Below are 16,368 nucleotides of genomic sequence, written 5' to 3' on the forward strand. Positions count from 1 at the left end.
TATTCACAGAGGATCTCTGCTGCCTGCTGACGTCACTCCGACTTTCTTCCTGCAGTTCGGCTCTTTTCAGTCACTTCAGTCTGAAACATGTTCAAGCTGCTACGTTTTTTGAGGACCGCTGCAGGACTCCGCCCCCCTGCTGCTCAGGTGAGTCCACCAGAACCAGAACCACAGACTAGAACCCAGTCGGACCAGGGCCAGGCCAGAACCAGAACTAGACCAGAACCAGACCAGAACCAGAAGTACTGTACACCAAAACCTAGACCAAAAACTAGACTAAAAACCAGACCTAAACTAGACCAGAACCAGAACGAGACCAGAACCCTGCTGCAGTCAGTCCACCTCAGACTGGAACACAACTTCTGAAACTACACACAGACACACACTGTGTTCTGGTTCCTCCTGTTTGTGTGTCTGATCTTTGGACTGATCGGGGAAAAGTTCAGATCCTGCAGTGTATCATTAACCTGAACCGGTCCCGGTTCATATAAACCGGTTCAGGTCAAAGTTCACAGAGAAGTCAACAATCTGTGACATCACAGACCCTCGGACTCAGGGCCCCTCTTCAGTGGTCCGGTCCCAGAACCGGTGGTCCAGTCCCAGTGGTCTGTTTGTCCATCGGAGTGAGCCCTCTGTCTCCGCCTCTCTCTGCAGCCGCGTGCGCGCCTCTCCTCTGGACCCCAGCAGAAACACACCACCTTCTATGAGTTCCGCACCTACAGCATCCGACCTGATCAGAACTCCGCCTTTCTCAAACTGACCAATGAGAAGATCCACCTGCGCACGGCGCACTCGGAGCTGATTGGTTACTGGAGTGTTGAGTACGGCGGCCTGAATCAGGTGTTCCACATCTGGAAGTATGGTGAGGACCCTTCTTCTTCTTCTGTCGCAGAATCACACTTCTTCTTCTTCATGGGTTTTAAAAGTGTAACTGCCCCGCCCCTGTCCCCGCCCCCTCAGACAGTTACGCCCAGCGGGCAGCGGTGCGAGCAGCCCTGGCTCAGGACCCCTGCTGGATGTCAGAGTACATCTCCATGGCGATACCAATGTTGACATCTCAGGACAACGAGGTCGTCTACCTGATTCCCTGGAGCCCCCTGCAGAGGCCGCTGCAGGAGGGCGGTAAGCCCCGCCCCCCGCTGAGAGGTGTGTCAGCGACATCACGTCGTCCTGGCTGTAACAGGTGTTCACATTTCAGGTGTGTTCGAGCTGGTTTCCTTCCAGATGCGTCCCGGCAGTCCGGCGCTTTGGGGAGATGACTTCCAGGCCGCTGTCAGCTCCCATGATGCACCGGGGTACGGCAAGCTGATGGGGGCGTTCCACAGCGAGGTCGGAGCGCTGAACAGAGGTACGAAGATCCGCCGTCTACCACTGACCTCGCTGTGATGTCATTACCGTGCTGTTGATGACATCACTGTGTCTCCCGGACAGCTCACGCCCTCTGGTGGTTCGAGAGCGCCGACCAGCGCGCTGAAGTCCGACACAAAGCTCACACCGACCCCAGAGTGGTCGCTGCAGGTGAGGCTCCGCCCCCAGACATGAAAGTGCGCTGTGGTCGATGACTAACTCGTCTCTCCGTCTGTCAGTCAGGAGCAGCGTCGTCCATCTGGACTCTCAGAACAACCGCCTCATGTTTCCGTGTCCTTTCTCTCCCATGAAGTAACTTCCTGCGTCTCCACGGCAACGTGATGGTTAACGTAGTCCTGAACCTACTGTACCGGACTCTAAGCACCGCCCCCTCACACCTCTCACTAATGTTGCTGCCATCTTGTTCTGATGACATCATCACAACCAGCTACAGAGTCCGTATTTGTTTACAACACATTAAGTGACAGCTGCAGCTCCAATCCTGGGTCGAGGTGGGCGGGGCTTAAAAAAAAAAAGAATAATTCTGCTGTTGCATGTAAAATACTCTGAATGACACCTGAAGACGGATGGACAGATGTTTGATGTCTCCTCTTAATAAAGGTTCTGCTCGTCAATAAAACTGATCGTTTGAATCAGAAATAAATCTGTCAGAGTAAAAACCTGTCGTTGCCATGGTGATCTGATCTTACTTTGTTTTACTTTGACTGATTGACTGATTGATTAATTGATTGATGAAGGAGTCATCAGGAGGTTTGTTTCATTTTATTTTGTCGTTGAGGTGACACAGCTGTTGGTCCAATCAGAAGGAAGTAGAAGGGACTTCAGTGCAGAGACAAACAGAGACGATCGATACTGATCGATCGGCCGTCCAGTGCAGATCAATACTGTCGTGTTCTGGAGGTATTTCACTGTTTCACACACAAACGGACAAATATGCTGTTTTCTTACAAAAACTAGAAAATCGATCGTCTCCTCTGATTGGCTGTTAAACACTCCGCCAAAATAAAACAACAATGACACATTTCTGTGGCAGCTACACATATAAATAAAAGTCGGTGAATAAAAACGTAATCAAATGTTTAAAGTGTGATTTAGCGCCGTTTGAAATGATTCGGATTCTTCATCATTCATAAAAACACGTCGTCTTCAATCAGGAAGAGACAAAGATCCTCTCAGCAGTCGTTCAAGTGTTCAACTCGGCGCTCGCCGCCACAGGAAATCATTTGCATTGACTGGCATGAGGCAGCAGGTGGCTCCGCCCACTGCCATAATAACATCAGTATGACATCACAACAGGTGAGGAGGCGGGTTCTTCTCTGCTGCCAGTCGAGTCCAGGTTGAAGCTCCACCCTTCGAAGTCACGTGGCTGCTCACATGACGCTCTCTCTCAGCCCGCCCCCACCCCCTCCCCCCCCCTCAGCGCCCCCGCAGGTGGAGCTCAGCGTTGGAACCTCGATGGCGACATCCCGCCGCCGCACCGACGCGTCTTTGGAGTGATAGTCGTCACTCTGGTCCTTCGCAAAGTTCACGAACACCTGGAAGCACAGAACACTTTTTCCATCAGCCCCGTCACCTGGATGTACCTGTACAGGTGTGTGTGTGTGTGTGTGTGTGTGTGTGTGTGTGTGTGTGTACCTGGTCCAGCGTTGTCTGTGTCACAGAGTAGTCCTCTATGTGCAGTGTGTCCTTGTTCTTAGCGAGGATGGAGAAGATGTGAGCCAGAGATGTGAGAGAAGAAGGCAGCTGGTACTGCAGCATGTTGCGATGTTTCTCCTTCAGCGTGCTGCCGCTCAGCTCGCTCTCAATGAACTTCATGACGGGTAGCAGGTCTACACCTGCTACCCTCAGGATGATGGTGTAACCATCACCGAACCACACACACACACACACACACACACACACACACACACACACACACACACACACACACACACACACACACACACACACACACGGTAGATCAGTACAGGTGATGGACCATCAGTCTTTCAGCCCTCTGCTGGTCAGATCAGGTTTCTGTTCTCACGTTTATTTTTAAACGTTTCTGTAAAATCACAGAATATAAAAAGCTTTTATTTTGAAATCCACCGTTACCTGTTCTTCAGGTGTTGGACGCTGCCGAGACATCTGAACCTGCCGTTCACCATGATGGCCATCCTGGTGCACAAAGCCTCACACTCCTCCATGCTGCAACACACACACACACACACACACACACACACACACACACACACACACACACACACACACACACACACACACACACAATGTTAACGTACCTGCCTGCCTGTGTGAGGACGCGTGTCCTACCTGTGAAGACGCGTGTCCTACCTATGTGATGTGAGGACGACGCTGCGTCCCTCTTTGAGGACGCTGTGGATGACGCTCCAGAGGGCGCGGCGGGCCTTGGGGTCCATGCCAGTCGTGGGCTCGTCCTGTAACGAGGAGGACAGCCAGGTTGAGGTTCCCCCACAAGTGGAGCAGGAAGCAGAGGCTGAAGGTGATTAGGAGGGGGAGGAGCGTCATGCTGCCACGCCCCCACCTGAGAGAGCTCCTTCTTCTTCTGCTGTTTGTCTTCTTGTCCCCTCAGTAAACAGGAGCAGCTCCTTTTAATCCCCTGTTACACAACCCCCCCACTCCTCCCGCCACACACACACACACACACACACACACACACACACACACACACACACACACACACACACACACACACACACACACCTCAAATCCTGCTCTGCTCAGCTGCTCTCTGATTGGCTGCTGCTGTTGTGTAACTCACAGCTGCATTGTTAAAAAATCCACCTTACTGTTCCCGGAGGTTTCAGCCGCCGCCTCCATGGCAACAGAACCACTCAGTCTGCTGAAGAAGACTGTGGCTGAAAGCTCTGGGAACTCACCAGACGTCGCGGTGACCTCACAGTCTGTCGGCCAATCAGAGCCGGATGTGCAAAAGAAGGTGTGTGTTACCAGGAAGACCACCGGGGGCGCTCCAATCAGAGACATGGCGGTGGACAGCTTCCTCATGTTCCCGCCGCTGTAACTTCCTGCTGCTTTATCAGCGTACTTCAGCAGACTCAACTTCCTGACGGCCCACTCTGCCACCTGTCAATCAAACGTCAGCATCAGCAGTGTGTAGTGTGTAGGATGTAAATAAAAACAGAATGTAAACTGATATTTAATAGAAAATAGACCAAAGACAACAAATTTTACTGTTTTATTAAAATATTTGCTTATTTTGAATTTGATGGGACGTTTTGAAAAAGTCAACAAAAAATGGAAAAGATTTGTAACGTTAAAAAAAAACACCTGGTGGAACATCTGACAAGTAATTAGGTTAACATGGCAACAGACCAGTAACATTATGGGATATAAAAAGATAATTTTAGAGTCTCTGTTGGTTCACAACACAGTTCTGTAGTGGAAATCACTACTTGTGCTCAGGAACACTCAAACACCTCCGGAGATCATTAAAGATGGTGAAGTGGAAAACTATGTGTTTCCAGGTGTGCGTTTCCAGGTGTGCGTTTCCCAGTGTGTGTTTTGGACTCACGTCACACACTTCCTTCTCGGGGACGCCCCTGAGGATGGCGTACAGCTCCAGGTGTTCGCGCCCCGTCAGCAGCTCGTTGATGGCGTCGAACTGCGGGCAGTAGCCCATGTTGTGGTGGACCTCGTCGATCTCCCGCAGGATGCTGCAGAAACACAGGTGGCTGATGGGTAAAAAGAGCAGCAGGTATCTGTATAATAAATGTTTGACCCTTTCACTGCTGCTCCTAACTGTATCTTTCAGAAGTGTCCCTGCAGGGTTCCCAGACTGCAGGTTGAGAACCTCCCTCAGCTCTGAGCTTTAACTCCTGACGATTAAAAGATGGAGCAACACCTCGCTGTGTTTCCATGACAACGGTGTTGTGGAGCTAAACGAAGATCTGGGCAGGAAGTAATGAGCTTAACGAGGAACAAGTGAACCTGAGGACCTGTGGGTGTGTGTGGGTTCTGTCTCTGTCTTCTGTTCTGACAAACGTTTTCACTTCTTACTTAAAGTTTGTCAAGAATTTCATATATTTCTGTATAAATGTGACTTAAAACATAAAATAATATAATGTAAATAATATGATCAATAAATATCATCCTCTCTGAAACATGGTGGTGGTACCATGTCAGATATGTTATATTGATCTCAGAGATATATTAAAGTGTGACCTTTGACCTCACCTCTTCCCGGCCAGGAAGGCCTCCCCGCTGGTCACCACCGTGTCTCCGGTCAGCATCTTGAAGGTGGTCGTCTTCCCGGCGCCGTTCACACCGAGCAGGCCGAAACACTGTGGACACACAGTCTGTTCAGAGGAGAATCGGGTTGGTTCCTCAGAGGAGAACCATGCAGCGGATTCCTCAGAGGAGAACCCTGCAGCGGGTTCCTCAGGAACCTGGAGAACGTCTCACCTCTCCAGGAGGGATTCCCACACACAGGCGGTCCACCGCTGGCTTCTGCTTCCTCTTGAACACCTGAGGAAACATCACAGTCAGTCTCTAGCTCTTCGTCTGTCCTCAGTTCCACCTACTGAGAACCCAATCAGATGGTTCTAAAGCGGTACCTTGGTGAGTTGACGTAGCTCCAGGATGTCTCCGTGTCCCAGACCATGGACGATCCGCTGTCTCTCCCGGGCCACGTCCTCGTCCTCCTCACCCAGAGGACCGAGCTTCGTCAGGGCGCTGACCGATCTGCACACACACACACACAAACACACGCAAACACACACACGGTTCTGTTGTTAATGGTTCTGGTTCTTTCCTCGGTTCAGGACGTGATACAGGAAGTCTCTGAGGATGAACCTGGGTTTGATGCAGAACCGGTACTGGATGAGGACGGTGATGATGAAGAACACAACTCCCTCCACAGCCATGGCGAACAGGTTCTTCCCCACCATGTCCCACTCCAGAGGAGAACGGAACCGGTTCTCACCTGGAACCACATTAAACCGAGTTAGCAGGTCATATCACCTGTTCTATAAACACGGGATCAGTTCTGCAGGGGGGAACCAGAGACAGAACCAGGACAGAACCACACACAGAACCAGAGACAGAACCAGGACACAACCAGAGACAGAACCAAGACAGAACCAGAGACAGAACCAGAGACAGAACCAGGACAGCACCACAGACAGAACCAGAGACAGAACCAAGACATAACCACAGACAGAACCAGAGACAGAACCACAACAGAGCCAGAGACAGAACCATGACAGAACCAGAGACAAAACTAGAGACAGCAGGTGAAGATGGTTTTACCGAATCTCTCGAGGGCGTCGGCCATTGCCTGGTTCTTCACCATGTCGATGAGTCCTCGACCGAGACAGAAGTGAGGGAAGATGAGAAGCACGTTCTTCAGGATGTCATTGATTCCTCCGATCTCCTGCAGAGAACGTGGAGTTTAAACGTGTGTATGTATCGTGGTTCTGTCGGAGAACGTGGAGTTTAAACGTGTGTATGTATCGTGGTTCTGTCGGAGAACGTGGAGTTTAAACGTGTGTATCTATCGCGGTTTTGTCAGAGAATGTGGAGTTAGAACGTGTGTATGTATCGTAGTTCTGTCGGAGAACGTGGATTTAGGACGTGTGTATGTATCGTGGTTCTGTGGGAGAACCTGGAATTAGAACGTGTGTATGTATTGCGGTTCTGTCGGAGAACATGGAGTTAGTATGTGTGCATTTATCATGGTCCTGTCGGAGAACGTGGATTTAGAATGTGTGTATGTATCGTGGTTCTGTTGGAGAACCTGGAGTTAGTATGCGTGTATGTATCGTGGTTCTGTCGGAGAACCTGGAGTTAGAACGTGTGTATGTATCGTGGTTCTGTCGGAGAACATGGAGTTAGTATGTGTGCATTTATCGTGGTTCTGTCGGAGAACGTGGAGTTAGAACGTGTGTATGTATCGTCGTTCTGTCGAAGAACGTGGATTTAGAATGTGTGTATGTATCGTGGTGATGTCAGAGAACATGGAGTTAGTATGTGTGCATTTATCGTGGTTCTGTCGGAGAACGTGGAGTTAGAACGTGTGTATGTATCGTCGTTCTGTCGAAGAACGTGGATTTAGAATGTGTGTATGTATCGTGGTGATGTCAGAGAACATGGAGTTAGTATGTGTGCATTTATCGTGGTTCTGTCGGAGAACGTGGAGTTAGAACGTGTGTATGTATCGTCGTTCTGTCGAAGAACGTGGATTTAGAATGTGTGTATGTATCGTGGTGATGTCAGAGAACATGGAGTTAGTATGTGTGCATTTATCGTGGTTCTGTCGGAGAACCTGGAGTTAGAACAGGTGTATGTATCATGGTTCTCTCGGAGAACGTGGACTTAGAAAATGTGTATGTATCGTGGTTTTCACGTTGTTCCCGAACAGCTCCATGACGAAGGTGGAGATGCTGCCGTTGATGCCGATGAGGATGTTGACGCTGGTGAGGACGACGTACGCCGTGCTGGGGATCTTAAAGAAGAAGGAGGCGGGATACATGAGGGGGGTGATGGACCAGCTGGAGGACGGAGAGACAAGAGCAGAGGGTCAGAACAGTCAGTTCTGTGTGGTTCTGTGTAGTTCTGTGTGGTTCTGTGTAGTTCTGTGGAGTTCTGTGTGGTTCTGTGGTGGTTGTGTGTGGTTGTGTGTAGTTCTGTGTGGTTCTGTGTAGTTCTGTGTGGTTCTGTGGTGGTTGTGTGTGGTTGTGTGTAGTTCTGTGTGGTTCTGTGTAGTTCTGTGTGGTTGTGTGTGGCTGTGTGTGGTTTTGACCCGTAGAGCAGCAGCAGCAGAGCGAGGACCGGCAGGTTGGTGGAGGACACGTAGGCCTTTTGTTGGAAACAGATGAAGATGAGGACGACCAACGTTGCCGGGACAACGTAGTTACACTGCAGAGACACACCAACATCAGTTAGAACACACACACACACACTGCTGGTTGCAGAGAGAAGCGCTCGTTTCGCTCACCATATCCCAGGTGAAGTTGGCCACCCAGTAGAGCAGCGGCTGCACTCCGCTGATGAACTGCATGTGTTTGGCTTTACTGACTCTCTCCTGGATGAGGAAGACTACGAAGCTGGCCGGGACGAAGGACATGGCGAAGATCACACAGATGGACACCAGGACGTCCACGGAGGTCGTTACCCTGGAGACGGAGGCGGGCGGAGGGTGAAGACTGACCATAATGGAGTGTTCAGGTGTGTGTGTGTGTGTGAGTGTGAGTGAATGTGTGAGTGAGAGTGTGTGCGTGTGTGTGTGTGTGTGTGTGTGTGTGTGTGTGTGTGTGTGTGTGTGTGTGTGCGCGTGAGTGCAGGTGTGTGTGTGTGTGAGTGTGTGTGCGTGAGTGAGTGTAAGTGTGTGTGAATGTGTGAGTGAGAGTGTGTGTGCGTGTGTGTGTGTGTGTGTGTGTGTGCAGGTGTGTGTGTGTGAGTGCAGGTGTGTGTGTGCGTGAGTGTGAGTGTGTGTGTGCGCGTGTGAGTGTGTGTGTGCGCGTGTGTGTGTGTGTGTGTGTGTGTGTGTGAATGTATGTGTGTGCGTGTCAGTGTAAGTGTGTGTGTGAGAGTGTGTGTGTGTGCGTGTGTGTGTGTGTGTGTGTGTGTGTGTGTGTGTGTGTGTGAGTGTAAGTGTGTGTGTGTGTGTGCGTGTGAGTGAGTGTGTGTGCGTGTGTATGTGTGCGTGTGAGTGCGTGAGTGTGTGTGTGTGTGTGTGTGTGTGTGTGTGTGTGTGTGTGTGTGTGTGTGTGTGTGAGAGTGTGTGTGTGCACGTATGTGTATGTGTGAGTGAGAGTGTGTGTGTGTGCGTGTGTGTATGTGTGCGTGTGAGTGCGTGTGTGTGAGAGTGTGTGTGGGTGTGTGTATGTGTGCGTGAGTGTGAGTGTGTGCGTGTGAGTGTGTGTGTGTGTAAGTGTGTGTGTGCGCGTGTGTGTATGTGTGAGTGAGAGTGTGTGTGTGTGTGTGCGTGTGTGTATGTGTGCGTGTGAGTGCGTGTGTGTGAGAGTGTGTGTGCGCGTGTGTGTATGTGTGCGTGAGTGTGAGTGTGTGTGTGTGCGTGTGTGTGTGTGTGTGTGTGTGTGTGTGTGTGTGTGTGTGTGTGTGTGTGTGTGTGTGTGTGTGCGTGTGCGTGGACTTACAGGGCCACCTGGGACAGCTGCTCCTTGGTCAGGTTCAGCGGGTGGTTGAAGGCTCTGATTCCGTACTGGGTCGGGTCGGTACCTGGTGGCAAGTGAGCTCTGAGGATCCCGTTGTTCATCACGTTGATGAAGGATCCGATGCTGTGCCAGCCTTTGTTGTTGAACCAGATCTAAAGAGACCAGGACCGAGACCGGATCAGAACCACAACCAGGACAACGATTGGATAAGGACCAGGACCTGCTCAGGTACCAGTCCCGTCCGTCCCACCTGACCCGTCTCCTCACCTTGACGTTGTTTTTGGTGTCCAGACCGTTGATGAAGCCGGACAGACTCTCGAGGAATCGATCAGCAGCAGCTCCCTGCAGGAAACACATGTGGAGCAGGTCAGCAGCTGGAGCCCCGCCCACTTAGAAACGTAAATCAATTGCAGGAAGTTGAGACTTCCTTCTGCTCTACAGAATAAAAGCAGAGAGACTCGTCTCCGCCTGACCTTCTGCAGCTCAAAGATCTTTCGAACTCTTTCGATGGCGTCGTCAACCTCGTTGGCTGGTGGGAGGACCTGAGTGCTCCTGGCGCCCAATGAGAAGCCTCCGTACCTGCAGAGAGACGCAGACAGAACACCTGAGCTTCTCCAAACCAAGACCGGCCCACAGAGCTTCTGATTTCAAAATAAAAGCTGACACTGACCTGAATTCATTCACCCACACTTTGTTCTTCAAGCTGTGGAAACACGAACATTTAGGTTGACTTGTAGGACGTGTTCAGGTGAGTTTCACCAGGTGAGTTTAACCAGGTGTACGTGTCACCTCTTGCCGATGATCTGAGCGTAGGTCTTCACCAGGTAGTCGGAGATGTTCCGGCCCGTCAGGTTCTGCAGGGTGTCGTTGGCGCTCATCTTCATCTGAAAAAACGACCAGTCGTTAACCTACAGCGGTTACACCTGTTCACAGGTGAGTTAGGCACTGATGTCACAGGTAGATTGTACTGCTTGAGATCAAATAAATCTTATTTTAATGTTCACTTTGTTCTTAATTCCTCAGAAATAAATACATTTTCAAGCGTCTGTGTTTTAAAAGGAGTTTTTGAATGTTGTTTCTGAGTGATTTGGTGTGTAACCGCTGAGCTGAGACCCCCTGCTGTGTTTGAGAACGTCCCTGGATGTGGACTGACCTCGGGGGGGGGCAGACCTCCGGCTCCAGCAGGACAGTCCGGCAGCATCTTTTTATATCCGTTGTAGCTGCAGAAACAGGCCGGAGACGGATCGTCCATGGTCCAGTTCCCCAAGCTGAACAGCCGCTGGACACTTTCAGGGACGTCAGGAGTGTGCCAGTCCTCATCCCCCATCGTACACGGAGCCTCTCTGACCGGGGAGGGGAGGTGGTTATTTATTAATTAAAGACTGTTGGACAGAGAGGACGGAGACGACCCACAGGGGGACAGACAGTGAGTTTCTTACGGGATGGGATGTCCATCCATGCAGCGCGTCCCGAAGCCCGGAGCGTCCAACAGAGAGTCCAGTAACTTCTGCATGTTGGGGTCTCCGGGGGCGTCGTCACTGAGGACAGACAGAGACAGGGACAGTCAGAGAGACAGACAGGGACAGTCAGAGAGACGGACAGAGACTGATTGAGACTGTACAGGTGTGGACAGGTGTGGACAGGTGTGTACCTGATGAAGGTGACCTGGTCCTCGTACATCCACGGCTGCAGCTCCAAACTGGGATATTTTCCAAACGGAGGGACAATGAGACTGAAGACGAGAGCGATGCAGACGAAGACGGCAGGAAGGACAATCTGAAACACAGGTTGGACCTCCAGGTGAGACTCAGGGGACAGTCAGATCAGCCAGGTGAGAGGTGAGACAGGTGAGAGGTGAGACAGGTGTCAGCGTACCTGAGCGAAGAAGCCCTTCCTGGAGCGTCGCGCGTACAGAAACCGTTTCCACATCAGAGCCACAAACTGCTGCCTCTTCAGGCTCCACCCCTTTACCTGAGACGACCCTTTACCATCAGTAGAGCTCAGCCAGTCCGTCTCCCTGCAGTCTGAGAGGACAGACAGGAGGACAGAGAGGGGACAGTATCTTGTGTTGTATAGCTGTTGTGTTGTTGTTGTGTTGTGTAGTTGTGTTGTGTAGTTGTGTTGTTGTGTAGTTGTGTTGTGTAGTTGTTGTTGTTGTGTTGTGTAGTTATGTACCAGGGTCTCCGTCAGAGTCATTGTTGTCGTTGTTGTCGTCCTCTGTTAACGGTCTCAGGCAGCTCTGATGATCTCCTCCACCGAAGGCGTGAGTCCTCCTCCGCCTCCGAACAGGAAGTGTCCCATCTGAAGACAGACACGCACACAAATACGTGCACACACACGCATTTTCATCTTAGGTCCAAATTTATTTGAGACACATTCACACACACAGGCTCTTATTTTGAAAGAGATCACTTCCTGCTCACCTGAGGGCACTTCAGTGTCGACTCCATTATCTTTGGCCACTTTGAGGAAAATCTGAGAAACAAACAAGAACAGACGTGAATGGAGAACAGCTGATTAAAAGAAAACAGGAAGTAGGCGGCGACTTGTTTCAGGAGGGGGAAGCTTGTCCTTCTTCTTCCCACCGGGTGGCGCCACGGATGGAACGGACCCCACCTCCTCCAGCGTGGTGTCGGACACTCCATAGCTGGAGATGCCGAGGTCGCTCAGCTTCACGTCCAGGTCCTTGAAGAGCTCCACGAAGGCTCCGTCCTTGGCGGCGCAGTATGGCAGGACGTAGGTCAGCTCGTGTCCCAGGTCCTCCACCAGGCGGGCAGCGGGGACATGATGCATGATCACACCCGAGACCAGAGACGCGTCCGGGGGGACGAAGGGGACGTAGCAGATGGACGCGGCGGGACCGTTTACTGAGGACAAAGATGAAACACTGAGATCAGCTCCACCTGAAGGTGAACGAATCGAACGCCCTGCACGAACAACGAGCTCACCGATGGTGGCTGCCTCACTTTCATGTTCGCTGCCAAGTCCGGCGTCGCTGCTGCTGACCGAGGCGCACTCCTCCTCCTGCAACACACCGACACTGCTCTGTCATATGGTACTGGGGGGGCGCAAGTACTGTCGGGGAGGAGGGTTAAAATACTGCACGAGAAAAAAGTAGTACTGCAAAGAAAAATAACAGAAATAGTTCTGAAAAACTGCATAGAAAAAGTCTGTAGACTAACGTGGACTGTAACGTGATGTGGACTATGACGTGGACTGTGACGTGATGTGGACTATGACGTGGACTGTGACGTGATGTGGACTATGACGTGGACTGTGACGTGATGTGGACTATGACGTGGACTGTGACGTGATGTGGACTATGACGTGGACTGTGACGTGATGTGGACTATGACGTGGACTGTGACGTGATGTGGACTGTGACGTGATGTGGACTATGAGGTGGACTGTGACGTGATGTGGACTATGACGTGTACTGTGACGTGATGTGGACTATGAGGTGGACTGTGACGTGATGTGGACTGTGACGTGACGTGGACTGTGAGGTGGACTGTGACGTGACGTGGACTATGAGGTGGACTGTGACGTGATGTGGACTATGACGTGGACTGTGACGTGATGTGGACTATGAGGTGGACTGTGATGTGATGTGGACTGTGAGGTGGACTGTGACGTGACGTGGACTGTGACGTGGACTGTGCAGCTGAGACCTTCTTGGTGAAGGACACTGTGCTGGATGAGTTCCTGCAGGAACTGGGGGACGGCTCCGGATCTTTTTTCACCAGGGTCAGGTAGTAGCCGGTCCCCAGCTGGTTCTTCAGGTACAAAGACGAGCCGACACAGCACAGCTTCCCATGGGAGATGATGGCGATGCGGTCTCCCAGGATGTCCGCCTCGTCCATGTGGTGGGTGGACAGAATGATGGTCCGACCTGACGGGAGACGGGACATTAGACCTGAATCTGGAAAGATGAACCCGGAGAGCAGCAGGCGGTCAGAGAGTCTCACCCTGTCGGTAGTTCAGCAGCAGGTCCCAGATTCCTCTGCGAGCGTACGGGTCGACGCCGGCCGTGGGCTCGTCCAGGATCACGACCTTCGACCCCCCTACGAAGGCAAGCGCCACCGACAGCTTCCTCTGCATGCCCCCCGACAGAGTGCTGGTCCTGGAGTTGCGTTTGTGCGGCAGCCCCGTGTCCTGCAGGATCTGCTCGGTCTCCCTTTTGACCTCCTCCTCCGACAAGCCTTTGAGCCGGCCGTAGAACCAGATGCCCCCCCCCCCCCCCCCCTCTCTCTCTCTCTCTCTCTCTCTCTCTCTCTCTCTCTCTCTCTCTCTCTCTCTCTCTCTCTCTCTCTCTCTCTCTCTCTCTCTCTCTCTCTCTCTCTCTCTCTCTCTCTCTCTCTCTCTCTCTCTCTCTCTGCTCCTCCACCGTCAGCCTGCGGGGGGCACCACACAGACGGGGTCACATGAGCACTGCATTAAGGAGAAGACACACACAGCGGCGGGTTGGAGGACTCACATGCTGAAGAGGACGTTGTGCTGCGGACAGACTCCCAGACTCTGCCGGATGGCGCTCAGGTCCGTCCGGATGTCTCTGCCCAAGATGTAGGCGGTACCGGAGGTGGGGGGGAAGAGTCCGGTCAGGATGGACCTGCAGGGATGTGACAGGAGGAGGATTAGGTCTATGTCTCAGTCTGGACCGGCACCAGTACTCCGGCAGATCCTGGACTCACATGGTGGTGGTTTTCCCGGCCCCGTTGTGTCCCAGGAAGGACGTGATTTGTCCCTCGTAGAAGCCAAGTGTAAGTCCGTCCACCGCCAGTTTCTTACCGTGACGGTAGACCTTCACCAGGTTCTCGATGTAGACTCCGGGCTCCAGGTGAGCCGGCTCCTCCTCGATACACACCGCTGGGGACAGGAAAACACAGGAAGTCTCTTTCACAGTAAAAGCTTTGAGGATTATACTGAATGAAGGTTCCGTGTGTCTGTGGCGCCACGCTGTGGCCAGTCTTACCTCCGGGGTTTCCTTTCCGGCTCACAGGGGCTTTGTTGGCCTTCCCGTCCTTTTCTCCGAACCAATAGGACTTGGTGAAGGGGAAGAACCACGGCCGCGGGATCCCGTACTGACCTGAGCTCAGATAAACACCAGATATTCACAGAGCGTCTACTGCCACCTACTGACCAGGAGCTGAACTGAAGACAGTTCGAGGGACGAAGGTCTCACCTGGGAACACGGCCTCGATGTACCAGGTGAGGACTCCGTACAGGAAGGAGTCAAAGTACATTAGGATGATGGCGGTGCGGAGGCTGAAGTCGTCCTCCTCCAGAGGACTGGACACCAGGTTCTTCCACTGGATGCCGACTCCCTGCTCCTCGAACAGGGCGAAATACTCGCAGCCGAAGCCAAACGCCACCGGGGACAGGAGGCTCTGTGGGAGAAGAGGACATGTGATTCACGGCGTCCAATCACAACACGGCATCGTGACAACACAACCAGCGGGAAGGTGTGTGTGGAGGGGAGGGGGGACTCACCGCAAAAACTTTGGCTCCGAAGCCGATGTAGTCCTGCCAGGCGACGCAGAGCACGTAGGGCAGGTAGAGGGTGAAGTAGATGATCCCCCCGCAGGCGGCCGCCAGGTTGGCGCGGGCGAACGCCGTGCTGATGAGGAAACACTGCATGATGGTCACCACGGCGAAGGACCCCAGGAAGAGGAAGACCACGCCAGGGTCGCTGTACGGCAGCAGGTTCCCCGTCTGTAGGGGACACGACCGGTTCAACAACCGGGAACTGAACACAAACAGTCGGAGGGACCAGACGCCTGACGGACGGGTTCTGATCAGTTCAGGTGAGACCGGCCTCCCGTCATGTTTCATTCTCTAATCTCAGAGTAAAAATCAGGTTCTGGATGAGTGTCGGGTCCGGTCGTCACCTTGAGCAGCAGAACAAGCAGCCCGGCGCTGATCAGCAGAGGAACCAGGCTGCTGAGGAACCAGCTGAACCACAGGATGCCGTTGTCCAGCCCCATGATCCTCATGGTCTCCTTCAGCCTCGCCTCCTTCTCATACACCACGCTCTTCAGGATGATGGCCACCGAGTACATCCAGGCCAGCGTCATGAAGAGCGGCATGGAGCGGCTCATCACCCGCAGGAAGCTGCGGCAGACGGTGGGGAGGTTACAAGGGGGTGGGGCTAGGACGAGGCCACGCCAGCGCCAGAAATACACTCACATGTCGTCGACGTAGCACGGGTACGGCATCTGCTGGATGTACACGCCTGTCTTCTCCTTGGTGCCCGTCATAGCCCGGATGATGCCCTGCTCGATGACGTCCTGCAGGTACGAGAACCCGCCCCACATGTACCGCATGTCCTCGAACGGGTCGGCGCGAGGACCCGGGTCCCAGTACCTGAGAGGGAGGAGCAGGGACAGAGGACAGGTGTGACGAAGAGCTGCTGAAGGCAGAGTCTGAGAATCAGGTCTCGGTCCTCACAATGTAGCAAAAACAAAAACCTGTTCTCATTCATCATAAAGTCAGCCAATAACACTTCATGACCCCTGACCTCAGGGTAACCAAACTGGCCAAGCAGCACCGCTGAAGCTCACTAGTCAACATGCTGTCTCGAAGTGTCTCAAAGAGTGAGTGTGTGTGTGTGTGTGTGTGTGTGTCCTCACGCGTCTTTGATCTTGTTGGTTCGCTCCACGTTGTCGATGTCCATCCGGATCTTGTAGCTGAGTTGCGGCGGCAGCTCTGTGGCATTGGGCGCGATGTCGGGGAACACGATGCCGGCCCAGAACTTCCTGTCCTCCAGCAGCAGCATGGACTGGTTGATGAGACCCTCCTCGCTGGAGACCGGCTCCAGTTTATCCAGGTTCACACACTGCGCGCGCGC

At 52.6% G+C, this 16,368-nt stretch overlaps 2 protein-coding genes across 4 annotated transcripts in view; one reads left to right on the forward strand and one right to left on the reverse strand.

Annotated features, from left to right (window-relative positions):
- Nucleotides 1-35: 35 nt before the first annotated feature.
- Nucleotides 36-2,051, forward strand: nipsnap3a (nipsnap homolog 3A (C. elegans)). Its single transcript, XM_069719507.1, has 6 exons — nt 36-147; nt 655-862; nt 961-1,122; nt 1,199-1,348; nt 1,432-1,518; nt 1,587-2,051. Exons 1-6 carry the CDS (start codon nt 88-90, stop codon nt 1,661-1,663), a joined length of 744 nt encoding a protein of 247 aa, XP_069575608.1. The 5' UTR covers nt 36-87; the 3' UTR covers nt 1,664-2,051.
- Nucleotides 2,052-2,115: 64 nt separating this feature from the next.
- abca1b (ATP-binding cassette, sub-family A (ABC1), member 1B) overlaps nt 2,116-16,368 on the reverse strand; it is a 29,341-nt gene continuing 15,088 nt past the window's right edge. The window contains exons 13-50 of one of the 3 annotated variants that reach the window (XM_069719506.1): nt 16,151-16,356; nt 15,708-15,884; nt 15,410-15,632; nt 15,012-15,233; nt 14,704-14,908; nt 14,494-14,607; nt 14,213-14,387; nt 13,999-14,130; nt 13,898-13,915; nt 13,490-13,749; nt 13,193-13,413; nt 12,470-12,545; nt 12,138-12,388; nt 11,945-11,996; nt 11,697-11,822; nt 11,397-11,545; nt 11,173-11,297; nt 10,961-11,059; nt 10,675-10,864; nt 10,311-10,405; nt 10,192-10,224; nt 9,995-10,100; nt 9,789-9,863; nt 9,504-9,673; nt 8,342-8,519; nt 8,147-8,262; nt 7,751-7,895; nt 6,655-6,778; nt 6,199-6,328; nt 5,961-6,087; nt 5,809-5,871; nt 5,581-5,687; nt 4,919-5,060; nt 4,336-4,470; nt 3,700-3,803; nt 3,464-3,555; nt 3,004-3,242; nt 2,116-2,903 (exon numbers count right to left, since the gene is read on the reverse strand). In XM_069719506.1, coding sequence (XP_069575607.1) covers nt 2,739-2,903; nt 3,004-3,242; nt 3,464-3,555; nt 3,700-3,803; nt 4,336-4,470; nt 4,919-5,060; nt 5,581-5,687; nt 5,809-5,871; nt 5,961-6,087; nt 6,199-6,328; nt 6,655-6,778; nt 7,751-7,895; nt 8,147-8,262; nt 8,342-8,519; nt 9,504-9,673; nt 9,789-9,863; nt 9,995-10,100; nt 10,192-10,224; nt 10,311-10,405; nt 10,675-10,864; nt 10,961-11,059; nt 11,173-11,297; nt 11,397-11,545; nt 11,697-11,822; nt 11,945-11,996; nt 12,138-12,388; nt 12,470-12,545; nt 13,193-13,413; nt 13,490-13,749; nt 13,898-13,915; nt 13,999-14,130; nt 14,213-14,387; nt 14,494-14,607; nt 14,704-14,908; nt 15,012-15,233; nt 15,410-15,632; nt 15,708-15,884; nt 16,151-16,356 — 5,367 coding nt within the window. In that variant the 3' untranslated portion in view covers nt 2,116-2,738. Of the gene's footprint in view, nt 2,904-3,003; nt 3,243-3,365; nt 3,556-3,699; nt 3,804-3,910; nt 4,005-4,335; nt 4,471-4,918; nt 5,061-5,580; nt 5,688-5,808; nt 5,872-5,960; nt 6,088-6,198; nt 6,329-6,654; nt 6,779-7,750; nt 7,896-8,146; nt 8,263-8,341; nt 8,520-9,503; nt 9,674-9,788; nt 9,864-9,994; nt 10,101-10,191; nt 10,225-10,310; nt 10,406-10,674; nt 10,865-10,960; nt 11,060-11,172; nt 11,298-11,396; nt 11,546-11,696; nt 11,823-11,944; nt 11,997-12,137; nt 12,389-12,469; nt 12,546-13,192; nt 13,414-13,489; nt 13,750-13,897; nt 13,916-13,998; nt 14,131-14,212; nt 14,388-14,493; nt 14,608-14,703; nt 14,909-15,011; nt 15,234-15,409; nt 15,633-15,707; nt 15,885-16,150; nt 16,357-16,368 lie in introns of those variants that run through there. The other 2 variants (XM_069719505.1, XR_011311876.1) reach the window with 2 other exon arrangements.

Source organism: Brachyistius frenatus, unplaced genomic scaffold (assembly GCF_029030835.1).
Source record: "Brachyistius frenatus isolate BFR_SWC_R1_liver_20210118 unplaced genomic scaffold, ASM2903083v1 Contig_216, whole genome shotgun sequence".
In the NCBI taxonomy this organism is placed as follows: Eukaryota; Metazoa; Chordata; class Actinopteri; family Embiotocidae; genus Brachyistius; species Brachyistius frenatus.

Bases quoted from the DNA above. Each gene is read 5' to 3' on its own strand.
- nipsnap3a (XM_069719507.1), top strand. From the start codon at position 88: ATGTTCAAGCTGCTACGTTTTTTGAGGACCGCTGCAGGACTCCGCCCC. The intron at 863-960 runs GTGAGGACCCTT...CCGCCCCCTCAG, and splicing joins GTTCCACATCTGGAAGTATG to ACAGTTACGCCCAGCGGGCA. The intron at 1,123-1,198 runs GTAAGCCCCGCC...TTCACATTTCAG, and splicing joins GAGGCCGCTGCAGGAGGGCG to GTGTGTTCGAGCTGGTTTCC.